The sequence below is a fragment of the Pogona vitticeps genome, chromosome 1, assembly GCF_051106095.1.
Source record: "Pogona vitticeps strain Pit_001003342236 chromosome 1, PviZW2.1, whole genome shotgun sequence".
In the NCBI taxonomy this organism is placed as follows: domain Eukaryota; kingdom Metazoa; phylum Chordata; class Lepidosauria; order Squamata; family Agamidae; genus Pogona; species Pogona vitticeps.
In genome coordinates this window covers 259,194,421-259,214,834 of record NC_135783.1, presented here as the reverse complement: position 1 = coordinate 259,214,834, position 20,414 = coordinate 259,194,421, and the positions used below count along the sequence as shown (strand labels likewise).

Here is a 20,414-nt window from a genome sequence, read left to right as displayed (position 1 = left end):
TATAAGTTAAATAAGCAGGGAGACAATATACAGCCTTGTCATACTCATTTCCCAATTTTGAACCAATCAGTTGTTCCATATCCAGTTCTAACTGTTGCTTCCTGTCCCACATATAGATTTCTCAGGAGATAGATAAGGTGATCAGGCACTCCCATTTCTTTAAGTACTTGCCATAGTTTCATGTGGTCCACACAGTCAATGGCTTTTGCATAGTCAATGAGGCAGAAGTAGATGTTTTTCTGGAACTCTCTGGCTTTCTCCATAATCCAGCGCATGTTAGCAATTTGGTTTCTAGTTCCTCTGCCCCTTCGAAATCCAGCTTGCACTTCTGGGAGTTCTTGGTCCATGTACTGCTGAAGCCTACCTTGGAGGATTTTGAGCATAACCTTGCTAGCATATGAAATGAGTGCAATTGTACAGTAGTTGGAGCATTTTTTGGCACTGCCCTTCTTTGGGATTGGGATGTAGACTCATCTTTTCCAATCCTCTGGCCACTGCTGAGTTTTCCAAACTTGCTGGCATATTGAATGTAGCACCTTAACAGCATTATCTTTTAAGATTTTAAACAGTTCAACTGGAATGCCATCACCTCCACTGGCCTTGTTGTTAGCCATGCTTTTTAAGGTCCACTTGACTTCACTCTCCAGGATGTCTGGTTCAAGGTCAGCAACCACACTGTCTGGGTTGTCTGGGAAATCCAGATCTTACTAGTATAATTCCTCTGTGTATTCTTGCCACCTCTTCTTGATGTCTTCTGCTTCTGTGAGGTCTCTACCATTTTTGTCCTTTATCATGTCCATCTTTGCACAAAATGTTCCTTTAATATCTCCAATTTTCTTGACCAGATCTCTGGTTTTTCCCTTTCTATTATTTTCCTCTACTGTATATCTTTGCACTGTTCATTTAAGAAGGCCCTGACTATATAGAGCTTCTCCATCTTTGGCTGCAGAGAACATAATCAATCTGATTATGGTATTGCCCATCTGGTGATGTCCATGTGTAGAGTTGCCTCTTGTGTTGATGGAAAAGAGTGTTTGTGATGACCAGCTTGTTCTCTTAAGAAAACTCTATTAGCCTTTGCCCTGCTTTGTTTTGAACCCCAAGGCCAAACTTACCTGTTCTTTTTATCTCTTGACTCCCTACTTTAGCATTCCAGTCCCCTAGAATGAGAAGAACATCTTTCTTTGGTGTCAGTTCTAGAAGGTGTTGTAAGTATTCATAGAATTGGTCAATTTCAGTCTCCTCAGCAATGGAGGTTGGTGCATAAACTTGGATTATTGTGATGTTGAAAGGTCTGCCTTGGATACGTATTGACATCATTCTATCATTTTTGAGATTATATCCCACTACAGCTTTTCCCACTCTTTTGTTGACTATGAGGGCTACTCTATTTCTACTATGGGGTTCTTGCCCACAATAGTAGATACGATAATTGTCTGAATTGAATTTGCATATTCCCATCCATTTTAGTTCACCGACACCCAGGATGTCAATATTCTTGCCATCTCCTGTCTGGCCACATCCAGCTTCCCAAAGTTCATAGATGTTACATTCCAGGTTCCTATACAGTATTTTTCTTTGCAGCATCAGACCTCCCTTTCACTTCCAGGCGCGTCCACTGCTGAGTATCCTTTCGGCTTTGGACCAACCACTTAATTAGCTCTGGAGCTACTTTTACTTGTCCTCCGCTCTTCCTCAGTAGCATGTTGGATGCTTTCCAACCAGAGGGGCCCATCTTCCAGTGTCATATCTTTTAGCCTTTTGTTTCTGTTCATGGAGTTTCTTGGTAAAGATACTAGAGTGGCTTGCCAGTTCCTGCTCCAGGTGGATCGCGTTTAGTCAAAAGTCTCCACTATGACCTGTGCATCTTGGGTGTCTCTGTATGGCATAGCCCATCGCTTCTCTGAATTATTCAAGCCCTTACGCCATGACAAGGCAGCAAGCAGTGAAGGTCACTCTACTACTGGCCAAAAGGTTGCTGGGTCGAAGTGGGGAAGGCTCTTATTTGTAAAACAAGTGAATTTTAACCAGTCATGCTGTGGCTGAAATCCTGCTGCTTAGCATAGTTAGTCACAGTAGGGTAGGCCTACTGAATCAATAAGGGATTTGGTCAGTCAACTCCTGTGCAAGGTCCACTAATTCAAATGGGCCTGCTTTACTTGCTACTTACTAAACTCTAATTTATTTGTGTGGGTCTAAACAAAGATAATGGTTTCTTCTCTCTCTGCAGGTATTATTTATTTATTTAATTTATTTATTTTATTTATTTCCCGTCTATCTGGTCGGTTAAGACCACTCTAGGCAGCTTACAGCAAAAACACACGGAAATATATATATATATATATATAAAGTTTCTACATGGTAAAACACATTTCACAAGATGGAAGCAAATGATGGGAAGAGGAAGGGAAGAAAGCATCAGGAATTGACTGGAGGGAAGGCCTGCCAAAACATCCATGTTTTTAATTGATTTTTAATTTATTCAGCCATGCTAAAAGGATTGCTTCATGGTTACTGGTCTTGTAAATTTTCAATTCTGCATAAACTTCTGATCAAATTTTCACAACAGCAAGTTTTTGCATTTCATTCCTCTGCTACCTATTTGCAGTTCTTCTCCATATATTCATGTGGGTATTGATCTGCCAGTTGAAAACAACACATTGAATAAAGTAGATTAATTGGCAAAAGTTTATGCCATAACAAATGTGTTAATGTTAGGATACATTTTAGGCAAGATCTAATACGGTCTTTCTACTGACCCTTCTCAGGGTCACTACTTCCATTTGTGGAACTGGGATAGAACAATTTAATCCCATCCTCATCCAATATTTGGTGTGGTCTGGAAATTCTCCCCAATTTAAAAAAGCAGCCTGTCATGCAGAATGTCAACCTGCTTTTTGAAATAGGGCTCCTGCTGCAACAAGCCAGGAAGAAGCCTAACATCTAAAATCCATTTCAACCAGTTCTTTTGATTCAGGGCAGCAAAACCGAAGTAGTTCCTACACATGCCTTTCAGTTCCATCTTCATACAGCTCCATCACACAGTAAGATGAAGAAAAGCTAGGCTTGCAACAAAACATACATTGAACATATATGTTCATATACTGAGCCTCGTGGCACAGTGGTTAAACTGCTGTACTGCAGCCAAAACTCTGCTCACGGTCCAGGGTTCAATCCCAGGTAGCCAACTCAAGGTTGACTCAGCCTTCTATCCTTCCAAGGTTGGTAAAATGAGTACCCAGCATAATTGTAAACCTCTCAGAGAGTGCTTCAAGTGCTGTGGGGCAGTATATAAGCAGCACATTTTGTTTTTTGTTTTAAAAAGCAAGCTTCAATCTCCAGTCCTAAAGAGTATACATCTATGGGCATTTGTACACACAATGCACCTAAAGATACGATGTATGAAACAATATACAGTACACATTCACACAAAAGATAGTCCATTAATATTCTCAAGAGTTATTCGTACATGTTGGGTTCCTATATTTCTTCACTGAATCAACTGTAGTCTAATAAATGGACTAGGTCAACTGAAAAGCACCAGCTGCAAAGCATTCAATGTATCAATTGTTTCATGTATGCAAACTATCATGTAATGAACATGCATTCATCCATTTTTTTATATTAAGCATCAGACATAGATACCACAGAGAAAACAGTGCCAGTTAAATCAAGGAACAAACAATGTAGGTAATTTAAGGTTAGATCAAGATACACAACTTGTGGCAGAAGGATGTGCATTAGTAGCTTTTCCTGATCATCGTTCGCTATGAGGTAAAGAGACCTGACCCTGTAGCACCAGCCTGCCCGCCCTCCAACCTAAAGCCACTCATCCTGCACAAACATATATATATATATATATATATATATATATAGAGAGAGAGAGAGAGAGAGAGAGAGAGAGAGAGAGAGAGAGAGAGAGAGAGAGAGAGAGAGAGAGAGAGAGAGAGAGAGAGAGAGAGAGAGAGAGAGAGAGAGAGAGAGAGAGAGAGAGAGAGAGAGAGAGAGAGAGAGATTGATTGATTGATTGATACCCCGCCCATCTGGCCTAAAAGCTGCACTGAAGGCCATGAATCCTAATAAAGCTGCAGGTCCAGATGGAATGCTGGGGAAAGTGATAAAAACCTGCGCTGACCAACTAACGGAGGTCCTAACAAGGATTTTCAACATCTCCCTGCAAACAGTCAGTGTACCAGCATGTCTGAAAGCAGCCACCACCATCCCGATCCCAAAGAAAATGACTATAAATGGCCTAAATGACTACAGACCCATCGCACTGATGTCTGTAGTGATGAAGTGCTTCGAAAATTGGTTCTCCAAACAAGGTCATGCCTTCCATCAAATTTCGACCAACACCAATTTGCCTACAGAGGAAATAGGTCGACTGGTGATGCCATAGCCATGGCGCTACACACAGCATTGAACACCTGGGAATTATGTCAGGATGCTTTTCATAGGTTACAGCTTGGGTTTCAACACCATTTTCCTTCCCTCACTTGCGACTGGATTAGAGACTTCCTGCCAGACCACCCACAAACAGTAAGGACTGGGTCCTTTACCTCCTCCTCCATGAAGCTCAGCACAGGCTCCCCTCAGGGCTGTGCGCTTAGTCCCTATCTGTACTCGTTGTGCGTATCTTCAGATCCAACTAATACGGTAATAACGTTTGCAGACTATACCACCGTGCTGGGCTTTATCACAAGAGGGGATGAAACAGCGTACTGGAAAGAAATCCAGAAACTAACTACATGGTGCTCAGTAAACAACCTGCACCTAAACACTAGCAAGACTAAGGAGATGATGCTGGACTTCTGGAAACAGAGACAGGAACCAGGCCCACTCTATATCAAGGGGAGCAGCGTGGAGAGGGTTTCCACCTTTAAATTCCTAGGAGTGGATCTCAGCCAGGACCTCACCTGGAAAAGCAACATGTCCCAGGTGATCAGGAAGGCCCAAAAGAGAGTCCATTTCCTAAGAGTTCTATGGAAAAAAACAAGTGGCACAGTGGCTGATTACATCCTTCTACCGGTCAACAATAGAAAACATCCTCACATACTGTGTCACGGTATGATACACTGGTTTAACAACAGCAGATAAGAAGGCACTACAGAGAGCTCAAAAAATTATGGGCTGCCGCATAACTCCACTGGAGGAAATTGTCAGGTCCCGCTGTCTAAACCGAGTGAGTAAAATCGTTAGGGATGATTCTCACCCGGGACAGCACTTCTTCATACTTCTACCATCAGGCAAGAGATATAGAAGCATAGCCTGCCAGACAAAGAGGCTGAAAAATATCTTCTATCCATGGGCCATTAGACTTCTAAATGCCACATAACACCATAACTAGACTTAATACAACAGACTCACAGTGCCCTCACTGAAATTTAAAATTTAATGCTAAAGAAAGGCACTAAAATATAAACATAGATCTCTTACCAAATCCTTAAATCATACTACTCTTGCTGCATTATGAGAAGAGATTACAAAGAATTTAGGAATTACCTAAACTAAATAGGAAAGGACTACCGTATTTTACCGTGTATACAACTGCCTCAATGTATAAAACGCCCCTCTAATTTTGACCCTTGATGGAGGCGGAGCAGCAATTAATGGGCAACTGCTCGTCCACCTCCATCTCCTGCTGCTGCTGTCTCCACTGCCCGCCTGATACCTAATCCAGTGCGACTGCCGAGGCTCACCTCCAGCTCACGTCGCTGCCTTGTCCCCTGCCCTAAGGAGATCATGGGAGGAGGTGATCTGGCGGTGGCAGCAGGAAGAGGTGCCCAAGCGTGCGCAAGTGCTTGTTTGTCTACACCTCATCCTGCCTCCACCACTGGAGGGGACAAGGCGGGGACGTGAGCTGAGCCCGTTAGTCCCACTGTATATGGTGATGGGTGGGCAGGGGAGGTAGTAGCAAGAGGCACCCGAGCGCATGTGAATGCTCCTTCTCCTCCACTTCCTGCTGCCTCAGGGCCACCAGAGTTATAAGCCGTAAGCTCTGGAAGAGGCAACTGAGCAGCAGCAGTGGCAGCAAGAGGAGCCTAAGCGCATTGCATGACTGCTTCCTTCAGTGTATAAAACAACACTCAATTTTTCCTCTAATTATTTTAGGGGAAAGTGTCATTTTATACATGGAAAAATATGGTATACCAACTAACTGATCCAAATCTTCAAAAATTCCTACCTGCTTGGATATATGGCAAAGAAGATGGATGGAGGGATCCAAGTAAGATGTTAATATAAACACTATTTCACACACTATTATCTTGTGCCATGTACTTGGGAGCAAGCTTGACAGAACTCAGTGGGTTTTTTTATGCTATGTAAGTAGATAGTGGGGATCTGGTTTGGAAAAGTGGCTGGGATCCTTACCTCAACAACTCTGCTTAAACTACATGCTATGAGGGAATGGCTACACATCTAATGTAATTGATTCCCTCGCTGAAGTTAAGGTTACCCCTTTCAGATAGCACTTGCTAGAGACCATCTTTATTTCTGACCCTCAGGCTCCCATCTTCATCCTGTCTTAAAGCACAAAGTTTTGGAACTGGGAATATCCAACCTTGGAACTTTGTAGGCCAAACTGGGGACTCAGGAGAGCCAAAAAAAGGTCCATGCAGTGCACTCTCTCTTCCCCACTTCACAGAATTGCACTCATCATCTCACCAGGTTTTCAAGTCAAAATGTAATCTATGTGTGATAAATACAAAATGTGAATTCTGTGTTCTCTGTATACGTAACACCTGTTTTGGCATTCTTCAGGAATGGAACATTTAGTGTCTAATTCTAACTCAGCCAGTTCTTTGTTACTGATCTATAAAATGGAGAATAAATATCTCGCACAGGTCTTATTGACAATGGACATAATTACTGTAAGAAATGTAATGCAAATGTGACTTATATAATGAAACGCAGTAGCAGCATGTTGGAAAAAGGGTATTGTATTGATTCCATTTAGAATCACATTGCTTAAAGTGTTCCTTTTTGAGTCAAGATTAAAGAGAGTGAATGAACTGTATAATTTTAGCTCCCAATACTTACCTTTTGGCTTCCTCCTTCTGCTGCTCTTTCCAGCTGCTTTCCATGTAACGTAAGGCATAATCACTTTCATCTTTATACCTGAAAGTTTAATGCAATTTTACAAATATATGAATGCATGTATTTCAGACCAGAACTGCGCACATACTTGCATATAATAGAACTGCTTGTAATAAATACAGGTAGGTAAAGGTTCCCCTTGACATTTAGTCCAGTCGTGTCAGACTCTATGGTGCGGTGCTCATCCCTGTTTCCAAGCCCTAAAGCCAGCGTCTGTCCGTAGAGAGTTTCCGTGGTCACTGGGCTAGTGCAACTAGACACCGAACACCGTTACCTTCCCACCGAGGTGGTACCTATTTATCTACTCACATTTGCATGCTTTGAACTGCTAGGCTGGCAGGAGCTGGAACTAGCAACAGGAACTCACTCTGTCACGTGGATTCGCTCTTATGACTGCAGGTCTTCTGACCTTGCAGCATAGAGGCTTCTGCGATTTAACCCGCAGCGCCACCACATCCCTACAATAAATATAGGTAGACCAGGCTAATTCAATTCTCCAGGAATGGGGAAAGAGACTTTAGCCTAGCCACTCATATGTTTCTCAAATATTAGCAAATGAATATGGTCTGCGTGTACGCTACACAGTGGTCCCCAACCTTTTTCTCACCACGGACCAGTTGAGGGAGGATGGGGCCCGTATGCGGGGAAGGTGAGGCACTCCCCGCACATTCATGAAGGGGTGAGGGTGCTTGCGCACTCATGTGCATGCATAAAAGGTGGGGGCACAGGGGGTGCACACACTCATATTCATGCACATAGAGGCTATGTGGGGGAGTGCGTGTGGGGGTGGGAGATCGGTCTTTGTGGCCCGGTCCATCCCAGGCCACGGACTGGCACCAGGCTGCGGACCGGGTGTTGGGGACCCCTGCTCTACAATATACAGTATGTAAAGTATGTTCCCCACTCCATCAAGCATTTCCAGCATCATGTGTCAGACTTGTATTTTAGGAGACACACATAGACAATATAATTCATCCTTGGCTCCATTTAGAACTTCCACTCAAACTCTGATTTCCTATGTAACTAATCTGGAAGGTGACTATGCAAGAAAAATAATGTCGGTAAAATAAATCCTGTATTTTTCTCTCTTGGTATTAAAAATGACAACAATCTACTTTTTCCTGTAAGTTTCATATATGTGGTGCAATTTATGTGAAATGTTATAGACTTATGGAAGCAACTGGAAAATGATATAAAAGCTAATTTTTTTCACCTATTGCGATCATAGCCAAATATTTCTCTAATATGTTTAGAGATTTCTTCTTGCGGCTCTCCTTCATCATCAATGAAGTCTTCCATTTCAGAATCCTCTTCATCTTCATCTTCATATTGCCTTTTATATGTTATTGGTGGAAGAGAAGGCCTTGGAAAACCTAGGATAAAAGATTCAGAAGTACAAATTATCCATAAGCCAGATGTGACCAACATTTCATCCTGCACTTTTTTATTGTCAAAAACATTTATTTTTCATGAGACTTTACATGAAATTATGTACAATTATAGCTATGAAACATTTAAAAGAACAAATTTTACATCTAGTACTATGGCCCAGCATCATCTTCCTTTCCAGAATGGTTAAGCTTCACTTCTTCTTGCATAAAAAGCAATTACTCTACAGTGGGGGGGGGGATTTTGTTATCAGATAACAGCAATTCATCCTTGCAAGGTGCTGTAAAATTAAGATAAAATTCTACCTTGCTCCAACCTGTTCAAGTCTTTTCCCTCGCTAACTGAAGCAACTCCTATGATTCTAACCAAGGGAACTTTCCTTTTCCTTTGATATCACAGAGAAAATAATCAATTACCTGAAGTACTATTACAGATTGTAAAACACCTTAAAAGTTTTTCAAATTAAAAAATATTCTTTCATGCTCTCACGTACATTTGTATGGAGTTACTATAACCAGGTATCACATACATGCATCATCATAATAGTGGTGCCCCACTTGATGACAGTAATCCGTTAAAATCGCCATTAAGCGATATTGTCGTCAAGCGAAAGTAAAAACTCATTGGAATGCATTAAAAACTGGTTAATGCGTTCCAATGGGTGAAATACCTCCATAGGGGAAGCCATTTTCCATTGCTGTCTTCCAGAAATAGGTCCGGAAAACAGCAGGAGGCCATTTTGAAAACCTGACGATCAGCTGTTTTTGATCATTGTGAAGCGAAAAATTGGTTCCTGAAGCAGTAAAAAAAACCAGTGAATCGTCATTTTTGATCCCTATAGCAATCGCAAAAAACTAATCGTAAAGCAATTTCGTCGTCTAATGGGGTCGTCGTGAAGTGGGACACCACTGTAAATGTGTATCATCAAATCAATTCTGACTCACAGTGACCCTTATTAGTGTTTTCTAGGAAATGAGTACTCAAAAGTGGTTTAGAATTCCCACCTTCTGAGAACATTCTGGAACTGTGCAGCTTGCCCATGGTCATACAGGCTGGCTCATCTGGGATTACAGTGGGGAAGTGAACTCCCAACCTTTGGCTCTGCAGCTACCTAACTCATTTAGCAATCCAGCCACAGTACACACACACACACAATTTTACAGATGCTGAATCATTTCACTTGGAAAATCTAACGCAAAGTATTTCCTACATTACATCTTAAACATGTGAAATGCAACCAAATCTTTAATGAAATGCAATTCAAATACAGTGATGCCTCGCAAGACGATTTTAATTTGTTCTGTGAAAATCGTCGTCTTGTGAAAAAATCATCTTGCGAGGTTCCCTAAAAAAAAAAAGTGTTGCAAAGCATCGGTCTCAAAAAAAAGTCTTGCAAAGCACAATCACAGAAAAAAAGTCTTGCGAGACACCATAGTGATCACAAAAAACAATCGTCTTGCAGGTTTTTCATCCCGTGAGGCAATCGTCTAGCGAGGCACCACTGTATAACCTATGCTTTGCCTTTCTCCTTTCAGACAACTGCAAGGAAATAGATATAAATGACACAAGGGGTGCAAATCAGCCTTCTGCTAAAATGAAACATTTAAAGTACCTTGTGATGGATAGCCAGGTCTTTGCTGTGAAAATGGCCTCATTCCATTCATTGGGGCACTTCCTTGCTTTGGGCCCAGATTCTTAGATGAAATTGTTTCTGATACAACAGTGCACTTTGGTTTTGCAGTCTGAATTAAAGTGCTGCTTGAGTGACCCAGTCCAGATCCTGAGCTGTTACCTCTTCCCAGTCCACTTAGACTACCACCTGGCCGGCCAGGTCCTATACTTTGATTGTTGGTGGGACGCACTGGCCCTGAACTGCTGCCTGGCCGGCCAGATCCTACAGTTGATAAGTTGCTAGGCCGGCCTGGTCCCATGCTTGAGCCACTGTTTCGTTGTATTAATCCTGAGCTGTTTCCTGATCTACCAGGTCCCATGCCTTGTGAGCCATGTCCAGCAATCAAACTACTCCTTGCAGATGAAGTGTTGTTTATTTGCTTGGAGCTGGGGGTTTTAACACCTTCAGGCTGGACAGAAGCCATACTAGTTGGTTTTGTATGGCCACTAGCTTTTTTCAGACCAAGTTCTTTAACAGATGGTTGTCTTGGAATATTGTTCGCATTTGTCTTCAAAGCTGGAGCATGAGAGCTGACCCCAGATTTCCCACCTCCATTGGCTGTAGGTTTAATATGACTGCTGTTAGATGGGCTTTTTAAAGGCCCCTTGTGCATGGGTTTCATTTTTTCAGAATGATTGGGTTTGGAAGAAGCTGTCAAACTTGCATGCCTTTCATTTATAGCTGAACCTTTGATTTTCTTATCACTGTCACCTTGTGAGGAAAACCTTCCTTTAGAGAGAGAATTCTTCTCTGTTGAAGGCTTGGCCAATTTAGCTTTTACAAATTCTTTTTGTGGAATGTCTTTTTTGGAAGAACTTGATGCAATTACATTTTTCACCTCTTTTTCTGTTTTCTTTTCTTTTAATATTATCCCTTTTCTATTTTTCCGTTCCAAATACTCGCGCTCTCTCAGTTCTTCTGCTGTCATTGGCCTTTCCTCTGTCTTTTTCACAACTTTTATTTCAACCGGTTCATGTTGTTTTTTTTCAGCCAACTTTAGAAGATCTTGAAAATTCATTACTGGAGGTGCACCTCTAAGAGATGTCTTTGGTTTAACAGATGGTTTGGATGGCTTTTCTTCATACTCTTCTAATTCAGGCTCTGAATCTGTCTGATTACGCTCAAACTGTTCCATTTCGTCCCCTGTCACATATTCACCCCCTTCTGTGTTTCTATCTGAGCTACTTTCACGACCTTGCCTCTTTTTAGATTTCTCTTCAACAGGAATGCCATTGTAGCCACGGAAATTGTCCTTTGTCCGAGAAGCCATAGCTCTTGCTTTTCGATCATGTTTCAATTCCACACGCTTCGCCAGAAGTTCTTCTTTTCTTCTTTTTTCCTCAAGAGCTGTGAAAAAGAAAAGCCTCTGCTTAAAAATAGTTATGTTAAACTTGAGAAATCTTGGAGATTTTGAAATATATAAATTCCACAGGTTATCGGATTTATAAAGAGCATGCTCAGTTATTATATTTTGATTATACAGTGCCTACATAATCAAAATACAGATTAAATTTAAACGCTGCATTTGGGAATATCTGGCAGAATTTTAGTTAACAGACTCCCTTTAAATGCTAGGTCTTGAATTCAAAAAAAGAGCACAATTGATTTAGCATACCAAAGTTGTTTAGGTTCAGTTCAAGTAATAGCTCACTATTCCATATGGCAAGCTGCTTTGAAGCTAAGAGAACTTTCACACAACAATGCTGTAATACAGAATTGGGATTTGCTGCGCCTTCTACGCTATTTATTAAATAAATAAATAAATAAATAAATAAATAAATAAATATAAAATAAAATAAATAAATAAATAAATACATAAAATAAAACAGTGTATTTGTTTTTTTAATAGTTGTTTTTCCTTTTAAAGGTGCAAGATATCAAATGTTCTCATCTCTGCGTATGAATATTTTCTAACTACTGGTACAATAAATGGAGAATCAGTACTATATCATTTTTGGTAGATTTTTAACTGCTTTCATATGATTATAGACAAAAGTTTTGAGAGAGATAACTGTATTAGTCTGTTTCAACAAACATGCAAAGACAAGTATTGTTGCACCTCTAAAACTAACAGTGCGAGCTTTCATGGATTATAGTCCACTTCTTCAAACAAGTTGTCCCAAATAATAACAGAAAATAGACTCTGAGGAGAGAAAGAGTATATTTAAATCATACCTTTTTGTTTCTGTTCCTCTTCTTGCCGCTTGAGAAAAGCTTGCACAGCTGCTGAATGAACACCCTTAACTTTTGGATCCTTTTTGGGAGGACCTACTGCCAAACTGTATCTTTTCTGAAAAGAAAAGAACTCAGATAAACACTCAGTTTATCAGCAGTTAGCAAAACAGATGCTTGCAATTATGTTCCTGATATGCACAAAATTCTATCACATGTAAGATTGTGGTACTGTGAAACAAAAGACAGTGCAAGCATTTACAGTACTATCATGCACATGTAGAGTGCTGGAGAAGTTCCCAGCAGCTCCTTACAGTAGACCTCACAAACCTTCAATGAAGGCAAAGGGTACACAAAATCAGAAAGAAATGTAAAAAGAATAAAAATAAACAGTGAGATTAAATTTTAGGGTACAAGAAAGTAACTCATTCTTTCTACTTAAGCTTATAATGTTAAGAGGAGAAAGAAATGCATTTCCCTCATAGGAAGGAACCTAACAGATGGCTTTGGAGCAGGCCCAGAACCACTATAAGAGGCAACACCAGTCACTTGTGTTTCTCCTTTTATACTTTGTTTAGAATGTTTGAAGAAATATTGAGATATAAAGGAACTGAAAATAATAGAAAGAAGTATCAAACAACAACAAAAAACATTTTTGGGGGCTGGATTATTTTACTGGTGCAAGTTTAGCTGGTGAAAGCACACAAACCCTTTTGAAGAGAATAATGTTTTAAGTCCTAAGTCTCTTAATGATTTATTTCAAAAATAAATTTATTTGTGTTTGCACCTGCCGAAACACAAGAACCAAATCAATTACTGTCAACTGTTTCAATTTATGTTAGCTAAGAATAAATATAAAATATTTCAAAAATGGTCTTACAAGTAAGGCTTCTGTTCAAGTACTTTTTCCTAAAGTGACAATTTGATATTGTCTTTGGTCAAAATCTGGTGGACGGGGGTGTCAAAAACATACAATGCAGTAGCTACATTCACAAGTGGGGTCAAACCATTGTTTGGCAGTATGAAAATGAATAGACATAACCTCTGATCTCACACACTGCTTTTTCATTTTCCTATGTGTCAGGGAGGAGATCAGAAGCTTTTGATAATCATTTGTAAAAAATCATAGTTTCCTGTTTTTTCAGTACTTCACAAACTATAGGCTACTGCAAACCAGGGTAAAGGGAGAATAGTTTGGTCTTTACATCTGAAAAGTTTTAGTGAGACTTAGCATTTGCTTGTAAAAACTGATCATGTCAAGCACATAATACCTAATAGTATAGTTACTGGCTAGCCGCTAGATAGATGAGAAGTCAGCATGGGCTACATTTTATTCAAAAGAACCACAGCAGTGCTTTGGTTGTTATTTACTTGATGCATATTTGACAACTGTTACCAATTTAATTACAATTACTTCTCCAGCTACATGAGCAAATATTTTATGTTGTGAATCATGGTTTATGTTTACTGGCTGTAAATAGGCTGGTATTTGTACTTTTGTAAATCAGAAAGCATAGAACAAAGAACTACATCCAAAGGTACTAAACCATACAGCATGAATGAGGCAAAAATCTATCACACCCACCCTATTAAATTACGTCTTTGCTCTTTTAACACTAACTGAACAAAATAGATAAGCACCAGCATTCCATTCTCTGTTTGATAATGCATCAGTCCTACACAGATGCAGCCAAAAGTTTGCCCTCAGTGAAACAAAGCACAGGTCAGTTCTCTTGGTGTGCTTTTAAAACAAACAAACAAAAAAACCCCCTGCAAATACTGATTATCTCTTCCTAGCACCAGATGGCAGTTGTAACGGCTGAATACTACAGCAATGTGAGAGCTGCCTATGAAGACCAGACATGACCTTAAACCTAATTTTTAAAAACATAACCACATAGCTCATAATACAGTACTAGTAAAAGTCAGCCAGTGATATTAGCTATAAAGTCAGCATTTTCTCTTTCTCTAACAGAGTTAATGTCTTTTAAAATTTCATTCTCCCTCATAGCGAACTTATAATGAAGACCTTCTGTTTTGTTTTTGATTCTTTCAGAATAATAATAAAAAAATCGACCATGGCAGAACCATTTTACCTTCAAGATAATGCAGATCTAAAATGAAGTTGAAAAATTATCTCAAGAATATAGTTTTTAATGCCTCAAAGTTAATTCTTAATTTGTTACTTCAAAAAAAAGTTAAAAGCTATAAATGCTAAGTTAAAATCTTTCAAAACATATATTACTGGTACACAGTGATGATGTTTGGTTTAAGGATATACAGAACAGACACATTCATACTCAGGTCAAATCTGAGTTTTCTGTAGTAACTGAGCTATTCATGAAGTATCTGTCACACCACTGGGAAAACAGTTCATTATTTCTTACTGTGCTTTTCCCAAAGGAGACAAACCAATGAATCTATAATTTCAGTGAGACATGATGCAATACTGTTACTGTATTGCAAGTTTCTTTTATCTATTTATAAATTATGCTTTCAATCACCATCTAACAAAGGACAGTTTAAATACTAACAGTAATCAGAAAAACTTTGCTTACTCCATAACATTTGTTTGATTGGTCAGAAATCTTAAATTAACAATATGATAGCACAATATGTATAATATATCACAATTCTGTATGAGTTGATTGATAAATAAACCCTATTTAATTAGTAGAAAATATTTCAAAGTAAATGTGAAAGAACCAATAGTTTCCTTCCACTAAGGAGACTTCCTTCTGATAGTATTCTTTCATCAGAAAAACAGAACCATTTGTCCCCAAACTAAGTTGTTAAGAACCAAGTCAGTAAAGGTTAGTTTTGCTGTTATGCAGTAAGTCAGCAACATCCCAGAGTCAACAATTACTGTACAAGAAAATGCCAGTGGATGCTCATCTTTTCATTATGCATTTCTGAACATGACCCCTGACAGCAGTGAAAATGCTGCTTTTAAAATGTACATTTCTTTCTGGTGTTCTTTTCCCATTATAACACCTCTCTAAAGAAGTGTGTCCTGCACACATTGAAAATATCACTACAATAAAAAGCACATACCTCACTAAGAAATTCTGAAAAAGACAAGGAATGTCTTAACTCAGACCTGGGCAAAGTGCGGCCCGAGGGCCACATACGGCACGCGAGCCACTTCTGTCCGGCCCGCAGACAGTTTTGAACATCAAAACCATTTATAGTTTTTTGTCTAAAGTTGATCAGTTGTTTATCTTTCACATACCACAAAAAACCTCTTTAGTATTTGTGAAGATTAACAAGTTTAAAATTTAAAAATTCATAACATGACTGTTTATTTTCATGTAAAGTTGGTTCAGCCCCCAAACACAGTTCAGATTTTTCATGTGCCCCCCCCATAGAAATTAATTGCCCACCCATGTCTTAACTCTTTCTCCTTCCCTCCTCCTATGGCTTTGTATCCAGCATACTTTGAAATCCATCTTGTTTCTGGGAAGACTCAAAGGGTTCATCTTACTCTTTAATGAGAATCCTATTATAAACTGCATTCATTGTAGCAGTGAATTGCCACTAGTTAAGAAATAGATTCTTGCATCCTTAACTGTGCACCAGCAGCAATTCTCCATGGTGATTTACACTGACGTACACCAACATCCATATGTAACAGGATTCTGGTCAACACGTTCCAGATTTGTAGGATGGCCTAAAACCTCTATTCCTTCAGATTAACTATTCAAATACACAGTGAAAGGAGTTTGAAAGAGGTATACTAGAAAAGGTCAACATGCATCAGTGTGAACAATCCTCAACTGCAAAAATTGGTGCAGATCAAGAATGTTATAAAATAGACAATGCAAACTTGTTGAGCTTTGTCAAATTAGTATTTTAATTACACTGCTGTATGTTTTATTGTAAATCACCCAGAATGGTCCTCAGCGAGATGGGTGGTATAAAAATTAAACAAATAAAAAATCTGAATGGATTTGACCAGAACAGTAGGTGGGTGCACTTAAGACATAGTTTCCCAAACGAAGATGTGGAAAAGTTATACCAAGACTGGTCACAGATATTTAGATGTGGCTGTTCTGCTATTTTTGTAAGTAGTGCAATCCTGTGAACAATTGCCTGAGAATAGGTTTGTTTAAAGTAAGTAAAATAAATATGCATAGGATCTGATTGGCAGTACTTAGTAAATAATTGTATGATTTATTACATCCCCACTTGGTTTATGCAGGAATCTAAAGGTCTAAAGAAGGGTCCATTTCTTTATAGGAACCTTTTTGACAGTACCATATACTCCTGAGGTTTAATTCTTAATTACCTGGAATATGATTTTTAGTGCAGTGGCAACTATCTTATGGAATTTTCTTCCCGTGAACATAAATCATGCAATAGTACATAATTTGAAACATAATTCACACAAACCACATATATGAGTCTGGTTGTGCATATTACCAATTACTGTCTTAACTCACCTTTTAATTGATGAATTTATTAGGAATAGGATTTTAATATTTCTTGGATTACAAATCCCATAATTTTATATTCTAGAAATTCTACCTGATTTAAAGTTAATACAACACCAAAACCATCTACTTCACAAACACCAACCCCCCCTAGATGATGACTAAATTCGAGGAAAGGTTTTCTTGTACACATCTCAAGTTCTAAGTATAAAACCAGAAGAGACTAGGCTATGGAGAGCAAAAACACACCTCGGCTGCTGAAGAGTTTCTCCCACCAGGACAAGACTCTAACTGGACCATCTGGAAGTCACTTAATAGATTTTGAAGCAAAGTAGGAACACCAAAGAATAATCACATAAAATGGGGCTACATGAATGCAGGACAAATTTTCTGTGACTGCGGAGAAATTCAGTCAATGCAGCACTTATGTGCATGCAATTTATGCCCCAGCACATGTATTAAAGAAAATCTAGAATACGGCAAATAAAGAAAAAAATTGACTTAGATACCTAAATGTGACTCACCCAGGATAAAAGGCCTGAATTTGAAGGTTTTGGGCTGCTAGGCCTAACACCACCCAAGCTTCCTGTTCCAGCCCTGGTGCTAGCTGGGAACTTTCTTTCTGTATAGGAAGCCAGGCACAGTTAAGCCCAGCTGAGCCTCAAAGCTTCCAGTTTAGTCCTTTTCTCCAAGATGAGCCATATTTAGGTGTCTGTAAATCAGGTAGAACTTCCAGAAGGAGGATTATGGGATTATAAACATGACAAATAAAAAGTAGTGATAGTACATAACAACACCAAAATTACCCCCGCATAATGCTGGAAGAAACTACAGCAGCTCACTTGTGATAGCATTATCACCATCAGGTCACTAACTCCTCCTGCACATAATTAGAGAAGAGTGGCATAGGGAGCAAGAAAGAAATACCAGTGGTGCCTCGCTTAGCGATCGCTCCGTTGAGCGATGAATTTGCATAGCGAGGGGGTCCGGGCCATCGCTGGAGCATTCGCTCAGCGATGGCCCCTATGGCGTTTTTTCGCTGTGCGACGATCGCTAAGTGATTCGCTTAGCGATTTTCGCACAACAAAGCGGGGGAAAACAGCTGATCGGCAGTTCCAAAATGGCCGCCGCAACTTTTCCCGCCGCGCCCTCGCTTTGCGAGGGCCCGAAAATGGCCGCCCCTATGGAGAAGCTTCGCTCAACGGTAAGTTTAGGGCCCATTGGAACGCATTAAACCAAGTTTAATGCGTTTTAATGGGTTTTTTGTTCCGTTGAGCGATGTTTCTCATAGCGATGGTTAATCCGGAACGGATTAACCTCGCTATGCGAGGCACCACTTTGTATGGGCTTCCAGCTCTTTGTGATGATCCTGTAATGACATCTTCCCTCATGGACTAAAAAGAAGGTTGGGACACTACAGCTGTTTAAAACCCTAAGGGTGACCAGTCTGTGGTTCCCAACCTGAATGCAGCCCTTACCTTCATTTCAAAAACTGTTTTCTAGCAATTACTTCAGAATAAGACCAGTCTGTCACCCCAGCAGCCCACTAGGAACTGAGAAATAAATAAAGGACATCAGAAGGAGCCAAAGGTGGTGGCAGAAAGGGAGAAAAGGAGTGGTCCTACCCACTCTTTGTTTTGGCTCAACTCACCAATGGGATTCCTCCCCCTCCTTCACATAATCCTCAAGATAACAAATCCCTAAATAGAAAAAAGGTTGCCCACCAGGAAAGACTCCTCTACAGGCACTGAAGTTAGCCCAGGAAACTTTGCTTAAACTACTTTTTTTTGAGTGGATTAATGTTTCCTTAGAATTGCATTATGACAATCACTCTTGCAATAGTTTTTTTTTCAAGTAACTGTAACAATAACATTCTCATAACTGTTTAAATATTGGATACTAAATTTTATAGTAATATAAAAACCACAAAACCCTTCAGATTTATTTTTAGGAAAAGAATGAATTAAAGGTAGGGAGGACAACATATTAGTAAATATAGACCACCTTTAAAAGAGGTGGGATACTATCTTTTCCAAAATAATGTTTCACTACCAGTTTTTTTAACACCTGGAATTGCTTCAATAAATTAACTTTGCTCTATCAGTTTCTGAGCAATAACACCCCCAAAAGAGGAAGCACATTTTGTAGCGAAACATTACAAGCTCTTAAAAATCAGGATCAAATACCACACCAGCTAATCTTCATCACAGCAGGAGGCCATTCTCTGTCTCTCCCCTCCGACTGCCCTCCATTACACTTGAAAATCTGATCAGACTGTTTCCCAGCCCCCAGATCTTGCTGGTGACTAACAGCATCACCCTCTAGTCTAGTTCCACTGACAGAACTACTCCCTTCAGTGAAACACGGGCAACCAGGGATGACATACAATTACTTCCTTGGATCTCTCATTATCTCAGCTTCACATCTTGCTTTGGTACAACCTCTCTATACGCCTCACTGTGAGCCTTGGCACTCTGTATTTTATATTCTCAAGTTTGCATTCCAGTTGCTATCAATTTTTGTGTTAATTTACAAGGTGTATGGATAATTGTGGCTTAAGGTTCAGACTGGCCAGTTTCATTTTATGCAGACTTTTATCTCTAAAAGGTGGTGGTGGTGGAAGCAAGGGAAAGTCTGAAGAAGCCTGTGTGCCCAGTAGGTGAATAGATATATATTTTCATTGACTAATCTCATTATGCATTTGGCTGTGGAACCTGGAGTTGGGAGTTCAATTTCTCACTGTGCCTTCAAAAAGAAGAAGAGCCAGTTTGTGTGGCCTTGGATAAGCTACACAGTCCCTGAATACTCCCAGAAGGTAATGATAAGCCACTTCTGAATACTCTGTACCTAAAAAAAGCCCTGGAAAGATTAATCATAAATAAGAAGCTTTAAAAGCCCCTCCTCCTCAATAAGGAAAGCTTTTTGAAGTTAAAATCACCATCACACCGTTACATGAACGTCAAAAAGAAGTGAACCGAAATGGAATGGTATTTTAAAAGTTCTCCATCTTGTCGAACCAGCTGCTCGCTAGTTTTTAGCAAGCTGGAGGAACCCAACCGAGCAACGCCTCAGGTTCTGTAAATCGTGTGTTACGATCAATCACCCCTCAAAAACCTCGGGGTCGGGGTGGGCTCCTGCGGGACCGCAGGGAAGCCTCGGCTCCCTCTTCGTACAAGCCTATTCAGTGGGGAAGAGACGAACGGGTGGGTGGGGGAGGGCCGGCAACAGCTGGTTTGACGAGCCGCCCGCGTCAACGGCAACGTCTCTTCCCCTCCTCTCCTCGCACAACCCTTTCCTCCTCCGTCCCCCGCTCCCACTCACCGGCACGGCGCTGAGTCCCTGCTGCTCCGAGGCCACCATGAGGATCCGGTGGAAGTCCATAGCGGGCTCCCCAGCCCCTTTCCCCGTCCAGGCGGAAGACACTCGCCTCCCTTATTGCCCCGAGTACTACTTCTCCTCCTCCTCCTCAGACCCTTTCCCCTCAGCCAGCTGACGGAAAGTTCCCCCTCACGTATGCCCCTCCCCCAACCCTCACAGCATCCCCCCACTTCCGGCCCGGAAGATTCTCGCCCCACTTTTTATATCGCCTAGTATAACGTCAACAGATTATTTTTTTTTCCAAGGGAAACGTCATTTCCGCCCCTCTCGCC

At 40.3% G+C, this 20,414-nt stretch overlaps 1 protein-coding gene across 2 annotated transcripts in view; it reads right to left on the bottom strand.

Moving 5' to 3' along the window:
- The window catches only part of SPTY2D1 (SPT2 chromatin protein domain containing 1), a 26,889-nt gene extending 6,475 nt beyond the window's left edge, over window positions 1–20,414 (bottom strand). The window contains exons 1-6 of one of the 2 annotated variants that reach the window (XM_020810909.3): window positions 20,086–20,414; window positions 12,335–12,449; window positions 10,100–11,506; window positions 8,312–8,471; window positions 7,042–7,119; window positions 4,917–4,980 (exon numbers count right to left, since the gene is read on the bottom strand). In XM_020810909.3, the coding sequence (XP_020666568.3) occupies window positions 4,917–4,980; window positions 7,042–7,119; window positions 8,312–8,471; window positions 10,100–11,506; window positions 12,335–12,449; window positions 20,086–20,145 (1,884 nt within the window). In that variant the 5' untranslated portion in view covers window positions 20,146–20,414. The remainder of the gene's footprint in view (window positions 1–4,916; window positions 4,981–7,041; window positions 7,120–8,311; window positions 8,472–10,099; window positions 11,507–12,334; window positions 12,450–20,085) is intronic. The other variant, XM_020810910.3, reaches the window with a different exon arrangement.